Here is a 24,121-nt window from a genome sequence, read left to right on the forward strand (position 1 = left end):
TTTGATTTTTTTTTTTCAAATTTCCGAGCACGATAAAAGTTTTATTTGGATAGAGGACACTTATACAAACAAAAAATGTTTTATAACATGGTATCCTAAAGTGTCACGTGTCCGAGATATTTAAAAGTAAAGATCACCATAATTATTATGAGTCCAAAGGAGTTCTAGTTATAAAAAATCAATAACCTTTCCTATAATTGCTCAAGCTCTTCAAAATAAAACTAGAGGCATTTTCTATGTATTTCATACCCTTTCATTTAACGCTTTGCATATTAAAGATGAAGAATGGTACAAAAGAATTCCCCTACCTGCACCATTTATAGAACTTTCGCGAATAATAATCATAGTGGTGGGGTTTATCAGGGGCGTATTTGGGAAAAAGAAAATGGGGGCAACCCAAAGCCTTTTAGAAAAAATTATGAAATCTGTTATTATTTCACATTAAGATGTGAATTTTTATGTAACCTTCATCTATGTACATTCTTCAGGTAACTCAAAGGTCGTTTTCAGCAATTTTCTCAATTCTTCTCCATTAAAATAAAAGGAAATGAATTGTCATGAATGCCTAATATGATCACCGTTGCTACTTGTTATATTTTTACCTAACAAAAACTGATATTCATGATTTTTGTATACAGTGCAACCAATGCTTTTCTATCAAAATCACAAAGCTGACAAGAAAGCATATAATTTTATTTCTTTCACAAGTCAGTCCCGAGGGCTCCTTTTTGCCCGGGGTCTCAACGCATCTAAATTCGCCCCTGTCTTACTCCTGGGGTGCTGGTGTGCCGATGGGGTACTGAGAGCACTAGAGAATAATGACTGGGGATATTTGCACGCTCGTTACTCGAACTCTTTGAATATAGATTGAGAATGTTTTTTAATTGCAACCTTAGTTTTTTACGGTCGGAAAGTTTTTGGATTGCTAAGTTGGACAATTTGTTGCTAGCTAGGTAAATAGCTAAATAGGTAATCCATACTTACTAATATTATAAATGGGAAAGTGTGTCTGTCTGTCTTCACGTCCAAGCCCAGTAGCTTTGACGTGAAGATAGACAGACAGAACCGATTTTGCTGAAATTTGATATCCCGGGAAAGGGCATAGGATACTTTTTATCCTAAATTTAAAACTTGAAAGGTGTCAAGGGACACCCGGATGGAACGAAGTTATAAAAAACGCCATCTATTGACGCTCATGAATACTAACAACGACACTTTTGTGGAATTGTAATAACATTTATTTAAACGTCCGGTAGATGTCGCTGTTTATTCTCAAAAACGCCATCTAGTTGACGCACAGGAATGGTATCAACGCCCTCTATCCCTACTATGCAGGTACTAATAAAAAAGTGTCGAGGTCAAGTGTAGCTCCGTCTAGACTCCTTTCGCAACGCCGAACGCGCCATAAGGAACTTCGTTCCAAAAATTTGGCGGTAACCGCGCGATAAACGAATTTTAGCACAACGGAGTTGCGGGCATCATCTAGTGCATTATTAATAATTGACAAAACTGGCTTACCATTGGCTTTTTTTTTTTAATGAAATAAACGAGCAAACGGGTCACCTGATGGAAAGCAACTTCCGTCGCCCATGGACACTCGCAGCATCAGAAGAGCTGCATGTGCGTTGCCGGCCTTTTAAGAGGGAATAGGGTAATAGGGGAGGGAAGGGAAGGGAAGGGAATAGGGGAGGGTAGGAAAGGGAATAGGGTAGGGGATTGGGCCTCCGGTAAACTCACTCACTCGGCGAAACACAGCGCAAGCGCTGTTTCACGCCGGTTTTCTGTGAGAACGTGGTATTTATCCGGTCGAGCCGGCCCATTCGTGCCGAAGCATGGCTCTCCCACGTAAAAGTGGCTTCTCGTGAAAACGGTATAAGGAAATAATGTTTTCAATACGCCTTTATTAAAAATAATTTCAATAGTTCTTACGTGCAATGCAATAGGTACTTACATCCTTAATTCCTTACATATAACCTGACTATTTATTTCGTAATCTTCATACAAGTTATTAAAAAAATATATTTTGTATGTCGACAGTTTCTTGCAAAAATTACACAACAGAGAAAGATAAACATTCTGTATAGTAAATTTAACCAGTATCCATTTTGAAAATTAAAAGCTTGATTCAACTAACCTGGGCAGAGGATCTTTTCCGATTTTGCTTCATCCGATTACTATTTCAACGCCTGTTGTTAAATAATAATAATAATATCTATGGACGCTTCACAACACGTCAGTCTGGCCCCGTGGTGAGTACCTGAAGCACTTAATGTGCTACAGGTACCAGACAACGGAAATGTATTTAATATTTTTATACTATACATAATAATTTATTTAAGATTTTTATTATAGGATACACATAACATTTAATACACAGCCATGACCCAGAAACTTTGAAAACTTTTTGTTCCGTCGGCGGGATTCGACTCCGTGACCCCCGGCTAGAGCTACCAACAGCCCACCAACTGAGCCACAGAGGTCGTCAAAACCGTCTATGTCTAGAGCACCAAACACGTTTTATATTTTATCTATTCTTATGTTAAAATAGCAAATATTATAAATAGAATATTATTGTTACTCGTATCACGTTTATTTTTACAGGCATTAAAAATTATAATATTATATCAACCCATAGACAAACGGCGGAACTACATTATATTTTAAACTAGTTAGCTAGCTAACTTATTGTAAGTGATCTTTATTGAAATCAAATCATTTATTTCGGGAATCAGAGACTCATAAAACAAATACCTTAAATCTAACATACATATTAATTATATTATAATAAATACCATAAAACTAACATACATATTTAATATAGACTTAAAAACTAACACTGTCACGTTTTGCCGGCGACGTGACTCGCTTCGTTCCGGAGTCTCCCCGGAACCTCCGATAGACCACATCCATCGGCCAGAACGCCGGCGCCTCGAAAGTCGACAGAAGATTCGTCGGTTTATTGGCTCGGTTTTAAGTAGGTCCGTAATTCTTCAGAAATTTTTATATGTGACTCCTTTTATTTTGTAGCCACACACCTACACAACATTAACCCTGGAGTCTGGATACGGCATCGGATAATAAACATAAAACTTAAAGTATCATTTCCTTTAATGTTGTTAGTTAATACATTACCTATTTACTTTGTATTATCATGAGCTCTATAAGACTTTGTAGATCTTAATGTATTAGAGTGTGCATTCACCGTACGTTCATTTATTCCAACCACAGACATAGATCAAGATAGATACCGCATGTGTATATACTTCGCGTGCCATATCGCGTTCCCAAATGACGAGCAATGCTCGTCTTTCGAAAATCTATTTTTTAGTCTGCTATCGGAAACGGACGTCAATCGGAATTTTAAAAATGCCTAAACGCCTGAAAGTGCCGTATTGAGCTGTAGAAATTCCAATAGAAACGTTGGCCTAGATAATGGACACGTTTCTTATCATCGGTAGGTACGTCACAGTAGGTAAGAAAAAAGTGGCACGCTCGTTTTCACACAAATGGAGCGTCATGCGGTATCTATCTTCATCTATGTCTGTGATTCCAACTGTCATTGTCATTGCAATTCTGAAATGCTACAATGGATATTATTATTAATACAATAATAATAATTTGCTAGTTAGAGCACTGTGCACAGTGCATACAATAGGTAATAAATAATAATCCAAAAATTAATATTTTTGCCCAATTGCAAGGACGGCGACAGTAGAAATGTCGAAAAATATCAACAGCTTGACATGAAACCTCCTTTTTTTTAAGTTAGTTAAAAATGGATGGATGATAGTTCACATCCTCTGTTTAGTCTGTCCTTAGATTCGCAATAATTACTCAACTGTGTAGTGCGACGAGAAGTGCTAAAGTCGTATTGAACTCAGAAGTATTGTCTGAGTGAAAAGTTTTAACAGCACTGGAACGCCCTAAGGGCCCACTCACATAGGGGTAAGGAAAGTTTAAACATTATAATTGGTCATTGTTAAAAAAGTGGAGGAAAAAAAAATATAATCCGTACTGAAGATATGAATGAGAAAGTAAGTCCGTCTGTATATTACGTCATTATGCTTTTATCGTGGAAAAATTTATGGTGCCTGCGTTATAAATAATTTTTTAAGCAACGAAGTTGTTTTTAAATAACTAATTTTAGTAGGGGCGTGCTTAAAAGCCAATATCTTACGAATAAAGGATAGTCTAGCAGCAAGAGCGATACCCCATCTAATTAAGAAAAGAGGTTCTTAAGTTCTTAACCTTTACATAGAATGACAAGAAAAATATCGTATTCAACTCAATCCTATTTTACTACATATTATACCCATACTAATATCATAAATACGAAAGTGTATGCCTGTTACTTTTTACGCTCAAACGGCCAAAATAAATGTTATTTTGGACATAGGATACTTTTGTCCCGGAAAATAGTAGAGCACATTAGTAATTATTATTATATCTTTTACATTCATACTAATATTATAAACGCGAAAGTGTGTCTGTCTGTCCATCTGTCTGTCTGTTACCTCATCACGCTCAAACCGCTGAACCGATTTTGCTATTTTCGGGATAAAAAGTATCTTATGTTCTTTCCTGGGACTCAAAGTATCTCCAATCCAAATTTCAGCAAAATCGGTTTAGCGGTTTGAGCCTGAAGTGGTAACAGACAAACAGACTGACAGACAGACACACTTTCACATTTATAATATTAGTATTGATTGGATGTGCTATAAAGTTAATGTGGAGGGTCCCTAAGGAAACAGATAAACAAAAAGAGCAAGTTCTCACCAAGAAGTATGCAGTTTGCACTCTGACAAGTTCCGTGTTTGTATTCTATTGTTTCCTGGGTCACGAAAAATATTTCAACTCCAATAAATCTATGGCGATAAATATTTCTGTGGCATCCTGTTTGTTCGTTTGTTCATATTGTATTTTTTTTTTATATTTTATATTACAATGTAATAATAATAATACTCCCCACACCGGTTTCGGTGACGGTGGCCGCTTTCATTGAAACCAGACCGGTACGCAGGAGTAATTTTATAGTGCCCAAGTGTGTGCGCAGTACACAAGAGCACTCTCTATTCCTTTACTCTCATAACCCAGTGGGACGGAAGACCGACACGACTGGCGAGAGATCAGGCGCAGGACCGACTTTTTACATGCCCATCCGACGCATGGATCATCTTACTTGTCAGACAATCGGGTGATCAGCCTGCATTAAATTACAATGTATGTACTTATTCACAAAAGAAGAAAAGCCGTTTAAAAATTACAAAATAGGTACCTATATGATTCGTACAAATAATAAAGTACATCTTATTCCTAAAATGGAATAGTTATCTTCCAGGGCCCTATGAAAGACATTTTTCTAAGTCAAAATATTTTGTTTAGCGGCGCTTTTCACTTTTTTTGGAATGGGCTAAAAATGTTAAACTTGCGTCAGAAGTACACTCAACATAATCTGATAGAAATTCTGTAGACGGGTGATGTAGATCGTCACCGCGGCGTAGTGGAGGAAGTCCTAGACTTGTTAGACAATTGAATTGTTATCAAAGATGTTTTGTTATTAGTTATTATTTTAGTGTAGTATAATCATATCGCGTTGTTAATATCTCTCGTCATAACTCGTTCCTCTATAAAGTCCATAACAATATCTATTAAAGTTATTGCTCGATATAATAGCAATATTTCACAGCAGTAGTTGCTATATTTAGTTTCTTAGGTGTTGAACGTGAATTTCACTTTGATAATGGGATATATTGCTGCAATATTTTTGCTAGGGGCAGCACCAGCACAAGGGCCCCCGTAAAGGCTACTGGCGCCTGTGTGCAAAAAAAGGATTTTGGCGCCCCTTTAGGCAATTTTTTGGGACCTTGGTTTTGGTGCCCCTAAAGATGGCAATTTGGCGCGGCTAGAGGATGGCGCCTGTGCATTGCACACATTGCACATAATATGATAGCGAGTACCCTGTCCAGCACAGACAGTAAACAAAAAGTTTTGTTCTTCTTTCAATGATATTATGTGCGGATTTTGGTCGAACTCAGCTCTATTCCGAGTTCCGACCAATTCGAATATTCCGTATTGGTTAGCTGTTTGACGTTTAGCCAATAAAAGCGCTAGTAAACATACAAAATCTTGTCAGAAACGTAAGAAACCTGGCATAAGATCGGGCATTTTAGGGCTGAACTTTCACCCCACGGTCAACGTATCCAATTTTTAACAAAAAAAATACAACAGTTATTTAAACACAATTTAAAGAGTAAAATAATATTTACAGGTCAGGTATTGTGAATGTAGACAGACTGTAACAGATTTTTGAGACAGGTTAATTGCTAAGTTGTTATAATAATATGAGTTACAGGAAATAAGACATCGCACGTGACATTATATTATAATTTATAATATAAGTATAGTAATTATTAGTATCTAGTTTGTTGCTTTTGTACAAGAAGGGCCTCGATTTCAATATGGTAAACAAAATACAAAATATACAAATATCTTTATTGCAGACTACTGTGGTCCATTGGTTAGTATTACATACATTATTTTTTTTAGGGTCAGGTAAAAAGAACAGAACGTAACTTATAATAAATAATTAACACCAAACTAAATCATGCAACTCAATAAGAACTATGAGCGGATGTATCCTGGAGGTCTGCTCTCGTATTCGTTCATTATCCGCACATATTTCCTCAATATAGGTGCATGCGGATCATCTGCCACAATCTTCAGGATGCTGTTGTCACTTCCCCTTACGTGATTTATTAGAGATGCAGATTTCTCGCGCATGAGTACCCGGAAGCCATCCGTTCTAGCTTGAGCAAATATCTCGGACGCACTACAAACCTAATTTTCTTTCAAGTAGGAAAGATGATGCTATAGAAAAAGTTGATCAAGTTCGGCAATCATATTCAGGCGTTATACATTCTGTAAAATGTCAAACCAAATAAAAGTATGACCCCGTATGAATAATGGACATACTATCACATAATTTAGGTACCATATTTGGTTGTCTAAGGGTGGTTTGCACCAACTTACATTAACTGTAACTTTAACTAAGTATAGCTTTAACTTTAACTACATTAATGCAAAATGTCAAATCTTTGATTAAAGTTAAAAAAGACTTACTAGACTTTAAACTAGACTTTAACCATAACTATAGAGCTCGACATGGCTTTAAATGCACGTGGCGAAAAAAGGAACTAACGCTGTCAGCATACAAAAACGTCATTTTTGACAGTTCTCCTTTACCAGCAGCGCACCCGCCCACGTTCTTATAAAGCCTTGTCGGACCAGCAACGTCTTCTGTCAAATTCTGTGCTCAAAGTTAAAGTTAAGTTACCCTTAACTATAACCATAACTTTGGCCATAACTTTAACTTTAACCACGCCTCTGGTGCAACCCAACCTTAGCAAACTAACTACATACATCAAAGATTCTAGGTCTTAGTGCATCTAAGATTCTAGCCCATACACCCTATCTTCAGAGCCGATCCAGAAATTTCCTATCACATAAATATTCATGGGGAGTTGATTGAAGCATTGGAAGCAGCTAGCGAAGGATCGCATAATCCGATACAACTTGTGTGGAAATTGCCTCGAGACGTCCAACGGCCAGTTCATCATCATCACCATCATCATCAACTATTTTCAAATGTCGTCTAATAGAATCCATACTAATATTATAAATGCGAAAGCGTGTCTTTCTGTCCGACCTTTTCACGTCCAAGCCGCCGAACCACCGCTGAACCGATTTTGCTGTAATTTTGTATGGATATACTTAGAGTCCCGAGAAAGGACATGGACATATCTTACGGTTCCCGCGCGATAATCGAATTTTCGAACAACGGAGTTGTGTTCTAGTTTTTCATTAATTTCAGAAAACTTGCAAGAAAATTGCTTCAAGATGTCTAAGGCCAGGCTATCATTATGTTTATGATAACAGGTCACATCATCTTTCAGAAATCGACCTAGAAGATTTCAGGATGTTTAATCATGATGAAATCGATAATTTTTATTAAAGCTAGAAAACAAATCATCAATAAGAAATCGCAAGCGACATGTCACATGGTAATGACTGTTAATAAAACTTTTAATTTCTTGTTAATTTATAGTTTTAACTTAAGGTGACGCCTCGATAATTTGGCTGCAGCGATATCGATTTTTCTCAACAATGACTAAAGCTAAGAAACTAAAGTTCATTGTCAGTATTCATCATGTCGTTATCTTTGAATTACCCATAGCATAACACGATTGGTCAACTTTTATAACACAAAATAATTAATCAAAAAGACCTCTATAAAAAGAGGGATTCTAATTTTGCCAACAGAGGAGAGTGATTTAAGCTTCCAAAATTTGTATATAGATTAGTTCAAGCATACACCTTAATTTGCCCATAGCTTAATGAAATATATTTATGGTTTATAAATTACGCGACAAAAACCATTTTGTCGCTTACGCCCTTTCCATTTCTTGCTGTACCATTTCTTGTTTTCTATGAGAGGCCGGGCCGGCCTTTCATAAAAATCAAGCGATCTAAAATATATCCAAAAGGATTATTTACTGTAACGCGACGTCACCTTAATGCAACAGGCATTTAGATTTTTTTTTATCTAAACTATTAGAAATTGTTCAAGTGTATTGTAAAATTTTATTCTATCAACCAAAATGTCCAGTTTCCTAACACAATGTAACTAAATATACCAATATTCTGCGCGGTTTCGTCCCCAAAATTCTCCCCCTTCGTTATCTGTAATTGCTGTCAATCTTATCTCACAAGTCGTTACCGAATGCACCACTCAAAATGTGGGGTGAAATTACACCCCTAACAACAATTTACTTAAATTACCCAATATCCAAGTTTTGTTTGGTCACTAATGCTCGGTTTTGGATTTTGACAGGAGTCTATTAACAAAGGCTTTTGATTGGCTAACGTGACCAAAGTAATGAACAACAACGTTATAAAATATATTAAAAAAATAAAAAACAGACAATATAACGTTAAAGGCATAGCAAACGCATAACAATATATTAAAGTATAACACAATATTATTGGGAATTTTTTCTATGTATTTCCTAATTTTTATACTGTATAACATAACTTAGGTTTAACCAAAAGACGTTCTTATACAAATATAAAAGTTATCTAAAAAACTAGTCTGTTCGCGCTTAGGTTATTACTTCATTACTTTTTAAAATTGTTAGGCGGGGTTTTTTTTAAATTCCTTAATTAATTTTTTTTTATTTTATTTATACACTTTTTTACAAACAACAAAGGCCGTGATCGTCGGCATAATTTTTGGCGCATGCCCCATAAAACCTTTTGGCATATTTTACACAGTAGGTTTTGCTACTAGTTTTACCACAGTCATGACTGTAATATTATGTGAGTGTTGAATAACCTGCCGTATAATGCAGTGACTGATGAATACATGAAATTGAGTGACAGTTATCTGGATATTTTGTTTTTTATGTCATGCAACTATCAATCATCACTTTTGAGTAAACGTTTAGCATTTCGTCAGTCACGCGTCAGTCAGTCAGTCGTCCATAATTATCTTGCGTGAAAACGTGTAATCTTTGCGAAGTTTTGCGTATGACTGACAATCAGTCTAAATGACTGTGTAATGTGAAATTATTTCCAACACTCACTAACAGTCAAACGAAAGTCATGATTGATGGAATTCACTGACCAGGGCATGACCGTCTAATGGACGCCTTTGTTGCGCATGTCAACATCAAGTCATGTCAAAATGTTGCCAAAGAACACGGCTAGTGTATGATACTTTAAGAGTATGACAATGGGGATTGTCCATTTTTTTTTAATTTTGCTCATTACAAAAATATTTCGAGGAATAAGGTCAGTGATCGTTTTTCTGTATATAAACGAAAAAAATACCCATTACTTACTTATATTTTTGAACAAATACGTTTAACCTTTGTTTGACCTTCAATGGCGTTAAATTAGCAATAAATTCGACCAACATTACGTTTCGAACTTTTGGTAAGCTTCTGGTATCAGCTTTCACATAATGGGACTTGCATTTGACGAACCAGCCATTATAAATAAGATTAAAAGAAAATTTAAAACATATGCAGAGGTCAATTGGCGGCCGATGATGACGTCAGAGCGAAACTTTAAAAATTTATGGAGAATAAACTAGCCAATGAATTTCAAAATTATTTAATTTATATTCTTAAAATACCCTATTTTAACGAAAAAAATATAAAAAGTACATATGATTTTTTTTGGACAATGGCCATTACAAAGTCAGAACTGAAAGAGGTCAATTCAAATTGCAACGTGACGCGTAGTCTATGCATTTCTAAATTTGTATGGATTTGACAGATTTGCAAGTCGTCTGTCGCAATTGAAATCTGTCAATTCAGTACAAATTTAGAAATGCGTCTACGCGTCGCGTTGCGGTCTGAATTAACCCTAAACTGACCACTTTCCACTGATTACCTAACCCTTAAAAATGCATAAATGATATAATATGTGTCAGATATTGCAGCTTCATAGTAGTGACTGACCATGATTGAGACTGAACTTGACCTGCTATTTTCCGTTATTACCGAGAAACCAGTTTATAAATGTCCTTTATAGATCACACATTAAGGTTAGAATAACGAAAGAAAAAAAAGCTTCACGTGGTTTGTAAAAGCTTAATACTTTCTGCAAGATGTGTTTTTTAAAATGGTATTATATTGTAAGCTATAGTGTTATATAATTAGATAATAATATTATATAATTAGATAAGTATACCTGTTTCTAAAAAGAGGAGGGTTTCTCCATTCTACCGAATTTGTTTATGCTTTTTAGGGTTCCGTACCCAGAGGGTAAAACGGGACCCTATTACTAAGACTTCGATGTCTATCCGTCTGTCAGTCTGTCTGTCTGTGTGTAACTCAAGAACCGCTATAGTTATACTTCTGAAATTTTCACAGCTTGTGTATGTCTGTTGCCGCTATAACAACAAATACTAAAAACAAAATAAAATTAATATTTAAGGGGGGCTCCCATTTAACAAACGTGATTTTTTTGGCCTTTTTTGCTCTTTATCAATAATGGCAACGGATAGGTACTTGAATTTGTCTCAAAGGACTTCGTTATAGGTGTACTATAATATTTAATAATAGTAAGTAAGTAAGTAAGTAAGTAAGTAAGTAAGTAAGTCTTTATTTCCATGAAATTGGTTACAATGTTCTTATTATTATTATTTTTATAGTTCACACAAATAATATTAAAATAAAATAAAAAATAAGGGGGCTGTCATACAAAAAACACAATTTTTCAACGTATTCTTGCGCTATTGTGGTACGGAACCCTTCGTGCGCGAGTCCAACTCGCACTTGGCCAATTTTCATTTTTATTCGCGGATACCTACGTCGTTTATGAACCCATTTTGATGCTTCTTTTTTGGTGGAAAGAAGACAATTCAAAGGTTCCCATGTTAGGATAATACTGATTGCAGAGTTGCAGGCTTTTTTAACCGACTTCCAAAAAACGAAGAGGTTATATGTTCGGCTGTGGATATTTTTTTTTTAGATACTTTGATCGGGTCTCCTTTAGCGGTATACATTTTGGAATAGGTAAAAAATGTTAAAGACTTGTGTCAGGTGAGTACACGTAGGTAATTTGATCGAAAATTTGAAATACGAAGGGAGAGACAAATTACATAATCCTGCTGTTCATTTATGGACCAAATTGAATAGAAAATACTGAATGAAGCATGTAAATCTATAATTATTATTATGTAATATTTTCGTCGTCTTCAACACTTACATAATAATTTGCATATTTTGTATTTGTGCCTTGACAATTGACAGCACCTTGCAATCCGACCCTGACTTTTGGTACAGGTTTCCTAAGATTTTTACTCGACTGTGCCACAAGTGAGTGTTTCAAATATAGGCATTTAAATTTCTTTGGCACTAGATCTTAAATGGTATATTCTTATTGAGTTTTTTCTAACAAAAGTCTAGTCTCTCGAATAACTCCATCAATACCAAAATACTTTACCAAAATAGTTTCCAAAATAGCTATCTGGCAACTAATCTAACACTAAATGGCAAAAAATTATACATCAATGAATATTCCTGTTTGGATTACAGATTTGCAAGGCTATTTTGGTGCGTGGCCAACGTCAACACTATAACTCCGCGATGTTGTTAATAATTATGTGAGTAGGTAAGAGACAACTGTTTCACGATTAGCTTTGTCCACACTGTGCCTTTTTCTGTTCGTCAAGGGCATGCGCTATAGCGCAGTCAACAGCGAACGTGAGGCATGCCCGCGACGCATGCAGTCCTCTGACCGTATCCCAAACTTTCGCTTTGATATTAAAAATGACAGTTGGCGTTGCGTTCGTTGACGCATTCAATTATTGAATGCGTCAACGAAAAATAAATACAAAAATAAAATAAAACGAAAGTTGAATGAAAGAAGATGACGAATATTGAAGACGAAAGCTCATAGTGTGGACATAACTGTTGCGCCCTCCTGTCACTGTCAATAATTAAAATGTATTCTCTTGTTTCTGAACAAAATGAAAACTTAAAGATTAGTTTATACTAGATGACGCGACGCCCTCAACTCCGTTGCGCTAAAATTCGTTTACCGTGAGAGAACCGTACCGGGATACAAAAAGGGAGTCCTCATTTACCTTTGTAAGGTTCAAGTTTTTGATTAAATTAAATAGAATAAATGATGTAAAATGTTTAAATAAAATACATAAATAAGTAAATAAAATATTTACACATTTATGGAATTATCAAAATATATTTTAGTTAATTATTTGATCATAAAGAGAAACGGATGTTCATAATATTATTTTATACTAACGCTAGTCGAAAGTCAATAACGGTGGTTAGTTTAATATTTAATTTTATAAATATTTTAATGTTAAAAATAAATACTTACTAGAAATTATTTAAATATATATAAATATTACAAACAATTAAAATAAGACTTAAAATTAAAAGCGGAAGCTATTTAAATTGCGCACTAGCGCCACAAGCGGAACTCACACTTTACCCGCCTAAATTATTAAAAGTAGAGAGGGAACTGGGGGGACTGGAAGGTTTTTTCCAACCTCCAGGACAGTTGGTGGAGATCCTTCTTAGAGGATAGTCCATAGCAGTAAAGTGTGAGCTCGATGCTTGAGCTATAAAATATAACTATAATTACTGTGAGAAAGTAATTGAAATAGTTAGAGAGGAAAGTGTTGAAAAGTATTCAGTGTTATAAACGTGATTGTGTTAAGTTATTTGAATGAGTGATTGGAGAATTAATGTAATAAACAAAGTGATCGTAGAGTTTGAGTTTTATTTTAACAATAAGTGTACAGTGTTGTTTTACACCTTAGTAAAATTGATTCAGCAGTTTAGTCGTGAAAATTTAACAGACAGACAGACACACTTTCGCATTTCTATTATTAGTATAGATTGCAACGTGTATAGGTGATAAGATGCATTTAAAAATGCATTGTAGCCATTCAAAATTGGCATAGGCAGCCCGACACCGCGGGCGACACGTCTGTCAATTCAATGTGTATTTTCTTGTGCAGTTAATAAAGTTTAAATTTAAATAGGTACATTTAAATGCTGGCCTTGTTTTGATCGTCAACTACTTCGCATTCACGACGACATTGTTATCAACGCACCAAACCATCCTAGCAGGTCTATAAATAAATTATTTGCTTTATAAAGTAAAACATCAATATAATAACACATTAGTCATTACACAATATTCTTAGCACACAGACGGTTGTTTATGTTAAACATGGTTAAGTTATATCTTTTCGTTTGTTCAGTATTATCCTGTGTCATAAATTTGGACGCATATTCGGGTAAGTTTGAAAGAAAAGAAATTTGGTAGAAGAGAGGTTGATTCATAGACAGAGAGTAGACCTTATTTGGTCGTTCTGAATGCTAAAATAACCAGTGACCAGTAGCCCTAGCACAGCGACCAGAGGAAATGCGAAAGTATCTAGACAAACTGTGGAGATAAACTTAAGGTGCCGTTCCGATCTTTTTTGTTCCGAAAAATTCAATTAAAATCATAATATGATTCATTTTTCTAAAATCACAAAATGCAACTCTGCTTGCAATTCATTTCTGTATTTTTGTACTGATTTGTCAGTTTGACAGTTTTGACAATTCATTTGCTGAATTGATTGAGAGGAATTGCTAAATGTGGCCATTTTAGCCCTGCTGAACCTTAAGTTTATGTCCACAGTCTATACTTTCGCATTTCTACTGGTCGCCGTGCTAGGGCTACTGCTAGGCTTGACATAACGCGTCCAAATTATCTGCTGCCATGAATTAATTTCTTGATATCGATAAAGTTGCCAATCAAGTTCCAAAAGTTTTCAAAAATTGTATCATGCAAAAAGATGACTGCTACGGTCTTAAATCTTGATTAAACTATTTTGTGTATTGATTATGAGCTCATGTTGCTCATGACCAGAAACGTTGCTGGGGAAAATCATAAAACAAGTTCTTATACTTATTTTATTAATTCTCTAAGAGCTACCAAACTTTATGGTATCAAATTAATCAAGAAGATATAAACGAAATATCCTAAATGTGAACATTACAACTTTTTCGTGATAACGATGATGGATGGCTGAGATGAAAATTGTAATATGATGAACGGTAGGCGGATAGAGGGCTTTAAGTAACCACTGTTCGTAATGATAAAATTATTATAAAATTGTATACCAACTTTAGCAAAGTAATCTTAGGTAGGTGCTCAAGGAAAAAGTTAAATGTTTTATGTAGTGCGTCATGTTAAGTTGTTTTTGTTATTCTTCTTTGTTGTTATAAATTCTGGCTGTGTTTTAATGTATGTTTTTTTAATACACATTCGACCTAAGAATAATTCGCATATTATTTTAATTTGAACATTCTAAGAGTGTGTTGCACCAACTTACTTTATCTATAATTGTAACTTTAACTATAACGACAGTGCAAAATGTCAAATCTTTAGTTAAGGACGCCATATTTAACAATAATAAATATACGCTCATACTTACGTCGAATTTTTTTCGTGAAAATTTACTATGGCTCAAAGTGTTGTTAAATTATTTTTTTTCCTGACGATTTTTACGGATACTTAATTTATTTTTTTATACTCTCAAGCCCATTAACTGTAGCTTTAAGTAAAAATAAATGCAAAAAATTTCTGTCAAATTTTGTGGTCAAAGTTAAAGTCAAGTTAGCCTTAACTATTTATAGTTAAGGCTAACTTAACCATAACTTTGACCATAACTGTAACTATAACCACGCCTCTGGTGCAACCCACTCTAATAAAAACTAGTGACCTCTAATTCTAGTAATATATTTTTACCTGTGCAGTTTGTTTTGTTTAATAATTATTGCTTATTAGCTTAAATAAGAGCATGCAAAAGCCTGGGATTGGAGCGACTTTTGGGGCATGAGAATTAGGCCTTGGTCCTTAATTCATAATGCATTAAATATTTGACTCGTATATTTTGACAACTTCTCTGTGCAACAGCCAACCGCTCACCTTGTTAAGGGTTGACCAATAGGGAATTGTTACATTCAATATTCACTAAACCATGAATTATCCCGCATTCACTAACCTTGAATCAGTCACTCATCTTGACGACAAACTTGGCTTATATCCAACGCTCTTTATGTTCTTTGGTCTGCTTTATCCCTGGCTACAATTGAAACCAGGAACCCATGAAACTTCTCTTATTATTTCCACTTTAAAGGAATCATCATAAAACAATCAAAAAGTCATGATTGACTCAAGAACTGCACATTACGTCCTTAGTTTTGCTTTGCCCCTGGCAATCAATACTAGGAACCCTTTAAAACTCTCATCTTAAATTTGAGCAACCTTCATAAAACATCGTAAATGGGACTACCCAATACCCATGCTTGATATCTACCTCTGTTTATATCCTTATGCCTTGATTACACCTATCGAGTAGAGTGGCAACAAACAGACAATTTAATTTGGCCGAGAGCACTGTCTCGCCCAGTCAAGTCAAATTGTCTGTTTACACTATGTTGCCACTCTAAGGTGGTGGCATAGTAAAAGGAGGGGAAGTAAGTTATCTTGTTGTGTGCCGTACGAGGCGACGCATTGATAGTATGGCGCACACATACAAGCCGCGCGCGGTGCCCTTGTATGAAGATAACTTACTTCTCCTTTTACTATGGTGGTGGTAAGTGTAAAAGATGGTAGGTGTAAAAGGCATTAGATTTGCTTGTGCCCTGATTTTGGGTGGATTGAAATTCAAACTTTTTGTTTCAGCAACCTTCATAAAGCCATGCAAATGGGACGACAAGGCGTGTTTGATCTCCAGCACTCAAGCCGTCATCCCCATAATATCTAAGGGTATACCAGAACTGAACATCCAATCATGGGACCCACTGTATATCAAGACTGGCAAGTTCGAGAGTGGTAACCTAGTGGTCAAATACTACGATCTCAGTGTTACTGGAGTTAAGGATATCAAGGTGCTGAATGTAGAGTGAGTATTTGCTACACCGTTAGTGTCAGTTAATATTTTGCGACTTTTTTTACCTTTTACCAACGATATCAATACTTCTATGCCTTTTACAACGTTTATCCAACGTCGCGTTGGCGCTTTTACCGCCTAAGAAAGAAAGCTTCCACTTATTAAGTAGGAACCAAATTAAAAACGGTAATAGTTTGGAAGTTACGTTTCCTTAGTTTTTATTATTCGTAGTGCATAACTTTTTTTACAGACGTGACATAAAAGCAAACACGATCAAGGTGGAGGCCGAAATGCCAATGACAGCCATTGGCCAGTACCAACTTGACGGCAACATTCTAATTTTGAAATTGCACGGGAAGGGACGGTGTGATATTAGAACAAGTGGGTATTTGACTTACTTTTTAACTCATTTAATTATGACTTCAAAACCTTAGGTTTTACATAGTTAGGAAAATGTAATAAATATATATTTTACTTACATTTAGTATAAGTAATTGGGTAATTGAAACTTTTAAACGAAAAATTGCAAAGCTATTAGTGAAGACCCAAAAATTTAATAACTTCAATTACCGTGGCATCATGATTTGAGATGAGTTTAATTAAAATCGTTTATAATCAAAAATTTCGTGATAAAATAAATAATTTATGAAATAAATGTTGGTCATAATAATACCGTACTACATACATTGATATAATAATATTATATAATATATTGATAGTATACGTGTGTTTGTGTCTGTGTCTGTCTGCGACATTGTAGCATCCAAACAGATCCATTTTGACCTTTGATTTTTTTAAGGCTAACTTATTAAGATAGGTATATAACCGTGATTATTCATCACAGCCATCATTTCTCACTGCTTATTTTTTTTTTTGCAGATAAAGTCCAATTTACTGTGACATACAAGATCAAACACGAGAACGGTGACGACGGTCAAAAGCACTGGAAGATCTCGTCCTTCGACTATACTTACGACGTGGTAGAAAAAGTTAAGTTCGACTTGGAGAATCTGCTGGGCGGAGATGAGACTAATAGTAAGTATCGACTATCGAGAATAGGTTAAAGTCGTAGGTTAAAGTGAAAACTTCTTTGTGTTTAACTTGCGTCAGCAGACGTGATATGGATATGATCAAAAAATTGTAAGATGGGTAGTAGACCGGCTTAGTGTGGCGTAGGAGAGGAAGTATCCCGATTGCCGACTCTTTGTAGTTGAGATACTGAGAAAATTAATGTCTTCTTTTACTTTTACTGGCTCTCTAGTCTTTTTTTTATGTTTAAATAATTTAAATCCAAAAGAAGTATTTCATAGCGTTATGAGTGTGTTCAGATCTTGTTACTTAAGTTGTTCATATTAATTAGGTGTTCTGTCATCAAAATAAGGAGGCACTGAATTTCGAAGGAATTCTGATATTTTGGAGTTTAAGAGTGAAGCCAAACGAGCGTAATTTGTGAGTTGTGAGTCGCAGAATTTCGGCTGGCAGAAATTCTGCATTCGGTTTCACACAAAAATGACGTTTGATTCACACGAGCGTAATTATGTGAGTCATAATTTGTATGAAAAGATATTTACGCGACCGAAATTCTGCAACATACTGATGATGATAATGATGTCTCATTAAAAACTTTCCATTCCTTATACTAATACAGTATCTCTTACAGGTAACCTGATCCAGCAAGTGTTAGACAACAACTGGAAGGACATAATAGAGGAAATCGGTGACCCTATCATCAGAGAGATCATCACACCACTCGTCGTACAAGTCAACAAACTGCTCCACTCCATCCCTGAGAAGAATCTGGAAATTGTTTAGAAAGAAGGAAACCCCAGCCATATGTTGTCGATTTCATAAACTTTTTTCTACCCCCAATTAGAGCACAGGCTTCTATTAATGTGCCCTAATTTTCGTAATTTGTGCCCTTGTAGTTTTTTTGAAAAACTGGAACAACGATGTTAATCGTTGAAATCGTTCCTTTTCTGTCATTGACAAAATGAACAGGAGCGAAAGAGACGACAAGATGTATAAAGGATAATTTAAGACATGAGTGGATGCCACTACATCTACAACTAACATTTTATAACATAGTGGAAAATACTCGTTTTTTTCTAAAAAAACGAACATTTAATTACCCCACCCACTTCATCCACTTACGTCTGCAGCGGGGCTAAAATGGTCGCTTTGAAGAATCATGATATGAATCATAATATGGTTCATTTTTCTAAAATCGCAAAATGCATTTCTGTATTTTTGTATTGATTTGACATTTGTCAGTTTGACAGTTTTGACAATTCATTTGCTGAATTGATTGAGAGGAATTGCTAAATGTGACCATTTTAGCCCCGCAGATATCTTGGTGCCAACTGCCAGGCCCCACAAATTATCATTACATAAATTAAGGCGCAGACAGCTGCCAATTTGACATCTTTGTGCAGTTTTCTAGACGTATGTATTTCATTGATTGGCACAAAAAAAATATATGTGATTTTTGATTATATTTGGAAAAGCTTGTCCGATTTAAATAATAAAATAATGTACTCCTACTGGATGAAATACCAAAGTCACATCTTTCGGGAAATTATTTCTGACCGACTCTATGTATGGCGTAAGCTTTACAGCATTGCAATCAGTATTGAATTTTTCCTTAAAAAAAATCGTTTAGCGATTGTTAGAGGTGGGCGGGCACCCTTATCGACTTTGATGAAATTGGTCCTTAAAGCTGGAACCGAACGCGCGTTTTGGCGGCTATACCGCGAGATGACAAGAAAATGTGTGTAAATGGCAGTGACAGTGCCACTATTTAAATAAATCGCTACACACATTTGCTTGTGATCTCGCGGTGTCGCGGCCAAAACGCGCGTTTGCGCCGCCGCATATAAATCCAGCCCGTTGATATAGTATCTGGCACCAACATCCCAGTGGCCAGCACTGTATCAATGTAAATAGTTGATAAGATGCTGGACTGTATTTAAGCAACAAGAACTTTATTAGTAGTAAACAGATTGTTAAAGAAATAAAAAATAAAATGTATATTTTTTTACCTTATAATAATGTTTTATTAAACATGTTTCAAGCAACCTTTATAAAATTACCGAGAAACATTTATCATTTAAGTAATATTTTGTATGCAAAAAATAAAGTAAAACTCGAGTTCTGTGTAAATGAATCATAAGGCTTTAGAATAAACAAACAAAGAAACTGTTTTATAAAATCCTAATCACACATAAAATATCAATAAAAATTCATACATGATTGAAATTAATATGAAGATATATGAGAGAAAATAATAATATCTCCATAAAACTTTACACCTACAGGACGAGCGAGACCTATGCTATAACTGGCAAAAAGTACGGTTCCTATGATATACCTTTTGCGACCATAAAACTGAGGAAAACGTCCAGTGATATAAATCTAGACAAAGAACATTTTAAGCTTATCAAACACAATATAATAGTATAGTTATCTTAATTCTGATCTCTGCAATCTTGAAGAGGGTTGAGACAATGCGATTGTGTAGTGCTCCCCTGGGGGTGCACATGTGCCTTAAAAATGTGACACTAACCTTCAGTACTACCACTAAGTATCACTCAAAGTACTTACTTTGATATAGTTTTCCAAAATCTTAGTACTTATTTTGATTTTATCAAGGACTAGTTGACGCCCGAAACTCCGATGCACCAAAATTCATTTATCGAGCGAGAACCGTACATTTTTCCGGTACAAAAAGCTTCCTAGGTCCTTTCCCGGGACTCAAAATAATTGAAGAAGACACCAATAAAACTACTAAGCATTCATTCACAACATTGTAATACACAACTCCACATCACAAGTGATACAACCCTTTATATTATGTCATAACTCATAATATATAATATTATGTTCAACAGTAAGTATTTTCATGCCAATTTTCAGCAAAATCGGTTCAGCGGTTTGATCGTGAAGAAGTAACAGACAAACAGACACACTTTCGCATTCATAACATTAATGACGATATTAATATAATAAACTAGCTTTTACCCGCAGCTTCGCTCGCGTTAAAACGTATTATTATAATATTATAGCTGTTGCCCGCGACTTCGTCCGCATTAACATAGTATAATTACAGAAATGGATAATTTTTTGCTGACGAAAAAGTCCCCTGCATATTGATCAAAGGTCACTCGTAAGCTGTGTGTTTAGTTTAGGTTGGAATAAATTGACTTTTAAATAATAACTATATTCCTACAAAGGAGAAACTGAACACTAAGGACGCTACACTATTTTGATGTAAGCAACAATAGCAGGAGGTTGAGTTTGGTAGGGCGCAGCCCCCCCAAGTACGGGCCGAGGGCAAAGTCCCCCGCATATTAATGAAATGACACTCGAAAACTGTGTGTTTAGTGTAGGTTGGAATAATTTGAGTTTTAATTAAGATCTTTGATCCTTAAAAGCAGAATTACAAAACTCAAAACTAACGACGCGACATCATTTTGATGTAAGCAGAAATCCCAGGAGGGGGGGTTTGGGCCCCCCCAAGTACGGGCCGAGGGCAAAGTCCCCCGCATATTAATGAAATGACACTCGAAAACTGTGTGTTTAGTGTAGGTTGGAATAATTTGAGTTTTAATTAAGATCTTTGATCCTTAAAAGCAGAATTACAAAACTCAAAACTAACGACGCGACATCATTTTGATGTAAGCAGAAATCCCAGGAGGGGGGGTTTGGGCCCCCCCAAGTACGGGCCGAGGGCAAAGTCCCCCGCATATAATTCAAATGACAGCTGAAAAGTATTTATTTAGTTTTGGTTGTATTAATAACATTGTTATTAAAAGGGAAAATTAAAAGTCAACCCTAACGACGCGACACCATTCTGATGTCAACCGTACATGAAACCGTACATTTTTTCGGGACAAAAAGTATCCTTTGTCCTTTCTCGGTACTCAAAGTATCTCCACACTAAATTTCATCCAAATCGATTAAATAGTTTACGTGCAAATCATAAAAGTTTTTGTGCGGGAACCGTACATTTTTCCTGGACAAAAAGTATCCCTTGTCCTTTCTTATGTCTTAAAGTATCTCCATACTAAATTTCAGCGAAATCGGTTCAGCGGTTTGGGCGTGAAGAGGTAACAGACAGACAGACAGACAGACACACTTTCGCATTTATAATATTAGTATGGATTGTATAGGACAAAACGTTAGTAACATTAAACATCTACAAAATAAAAAGTCACTGATTGAATTAAATATTTCGTATAGAGAAATATTTAATTAAACCTTTAAAGACTAGACCAGTGAAATCCATTTAAAATTAGAACTGAAGAAGCTGAAATTTCAGAAATGAAATGTGAAACAATTATGAAATGTTAAATGTATTACAGAATCTCCGATTACAAAGACTTTCACATAAAAGTTATTAAATCAACGTTAAATCCAATAAAGTTTCATAAAATTAATTAATCTTGTACAGTGACGACATTTTTCCCGTTTACGTTGCGTGGCTTCGTTTTGTACGAGCACTTAGAGCTTGCACACTAAACTGCGATTTCTCGACGCAGATCAATTTCTGATAATAAAATGTTTTTTCCTTGCTAAACAAAAACATTCAGAAAATATTTAAAAGAATCTGCATCATGAAATCGCATTTTCACTAGTAAGCTTGTAGCAGGCCCCATAGATAATACAATATAAACAGAGAGCAGGACCTAAAACAGCGGCTCAAATGGAATAATTCTACGAACTTTAACCATAAGTTTCAGCAGAAAGCAAACGAGCTACTGACCAAGAATTATTATTTTATTTTATATTTATTTAAATCAGGCGTCTTGGTCCATATTATATATACCTTATAGACTAACATACATAACATATAAACTAAAGCTAACACTAAGCACTAAACACTAAACACGTATTGTCTGCGACGTGGGGCGCGACGCGATTATAACTTAGCACATCAATAGCAACCGCGACAGTTATTAATTCAATTTACCTACCTATATCAAAATCGGTTCATCTATTTGAAATATTATAATGTCACAAACAGGTTAACTGTTAAACACGCGCTGCGTCGTTCGTTAATTTTTTGATACGAGAACGCAGTTTCGTGTGACAACTTAAGGGGAGTCCCCTTATAAATTGCCTCGCTATCTGAATCTGAGATAGGACCCCGAGACATCAATAACAGTGACACCCGGATAACAAATCAAAAATACAAATCCACGTGACACATCTCTTGGAGGAATACGTGTCTGAAATATTATAACACTCATCTTCGAGTGTAATAGCTTTGTCCACACTGTGCCTTTTTCTGTTCGTCAAGGGCATGCGTTATAGCGCAGTCAACAGCGAACTTGAGCCATGCCCGCGAGCGCGACGCATGCCCTCTGACCGTATCCAAAACTTCAAAAATGACAATTTTTGTGTGCGGTGTGCACACAAAAATTATCACTTATTTTTGTTACACACTGTATAGAGTTCTATTATGAAAGTAGCAGCTCTGAAGGAGTAATTTTTTCACCTTTGTATGGTAAACATTCATGACGTGTGGACGCTTGACCAATGACCATACAAATCACAAAAAGATATTGGTCTTTCAGCGCTCCTCCTGTATAGAGATCACTGTGTACTTACACAGTTACACAGTGATCTCTATACAGGATGTAACAAAAATAAGTGATAATACTTTAGGGTGTGTACGTGTTCCTTGTAGAGAGTTAACTGTGAAAGTAGCAGCTCCGAAAGACGAAAATTTTTTTCAATTTTGTATGGGCAAGGGCCCGAGCGTCACGAGTTTCCCTATACAAAAGTGAAAAAAAATGTTGGTCTTTCAGCGCTGCTACTTTCACTCTACAAGGCACACGTACACACCCTAAAGTACACTTAGTTTTGTTACACCCTGTATAAGGAACACAAACACTACACACCCTAAAGTACTTATTGTCACCTAATTGTTACACATTGCATTACATCGATTTTTAGGGAGTTCCTTCGGAGAGTTAAAAGTTGAGTACGATTAAAATATATTACAATATGAAAGCGCTTAATTATTCTCAGGTGATAAACGAGGGCTCCCACTGGAGTTGGTTAAGCGAAAATGAACTGTCATCCCTTAAAATATATTATAAAGATATTACCTCAAATGGAGGGTCCACGCCGCACGAGTAATTAAGGTTCGGCGTAAAAAACGTCGAGAATACAAATAACGAGGGGATTTGGAATATTAAGTAGGTACTATTGTACCTATTATTGTATTTGTGAAGAGTTTTAGAGAGATTTAACTGTGGCTTAACTTTAACGGCGATATTGTCGTACCTTAACTTAATGACAATAGGATAATATGATGTTAATGCAATGTTTTCATGCTAGTCAGCAGCTCCAGCACAGACAGTAGGCTCAATTCACACCGGAATGGCAGAGGCGAGGCGAGCAGTTTCAGTGTCATATGATTTTAATCTTTATCTTCATTATTGTAATACATAGTATCGCTTGAGAAATCGTCGCCGCCCGCGCCGCCTCGCCTCTGCCATTCCGGTGTGAATTGAGCCTAAGGGCGTTCGCTACGTAACGTTGAGCGTGTGCCCGGTGAGAGCGCCCGCGCCATCTCTCGCATCGGAAAGTATAATTAAAAATCCATAGGTATCGACTGTACAGTCG

The 24,121-nt window shown here is 35.7% G+C and overlaps 1 protein-coding gene and 1 long non-coding RNA gene across 2 annotated transcripts; both read left to right on the forward strand.

Annotated features, from left to right (window-relative positions):
- Positions 1–4,329: 4,329 nt before the first annotated feature.
- On the forward strand, positions 4,330–22,985 carry LOC121733662. The gene is made up of 4 exons (XR_006036591.1): positions 4,330–4,339; positions 4,639–4,644; positions 9,659–9,711; positions 22,974–22,985. It is a non-coding gene; the product is annotated as an uncharacterized LOC121733662 (long non-coding RNA).
- LOC121733661 (circadian clock-controlled protein daywake-like) lies at positions 13,746–18,534 on the forward strand. Its single transcript, XM_042123985.1, has 5 exons — positions 13,746–13,840; positions 16,282–16,501; positions 16,740–16,870; positions 17,369–17,524; positions 18,150–18,534. Exons 1-5 carry the CDS (start codon positions 13,765–13,767, stop codon positions 18,299–18,301), a joined length of 735 nt encoding a protein of 244 aa, XP_041979919.1. The 5' UTR covers positions 13,746–13,764; the 3' UTR covers positions 18,302–18,534.
- Positions 22,986–24,121: the final 1,136 nt, after the last annotated feature.

The sequence above is a fragment of the Aricia agestis genome, chromosome 14 (assembly GCF_905147365.1).
Source record: "Aricia agestis chromosome 14, ilAriAges1.1, whole genome shotgun sequence".
Taxonomy (NCBI): domain Eukaryota; kingdom Metazoa; phylum Arthropoda; class Insecta; order Lepidoptera; family Lycaenidae; genus Aricia; species Aricia agestis.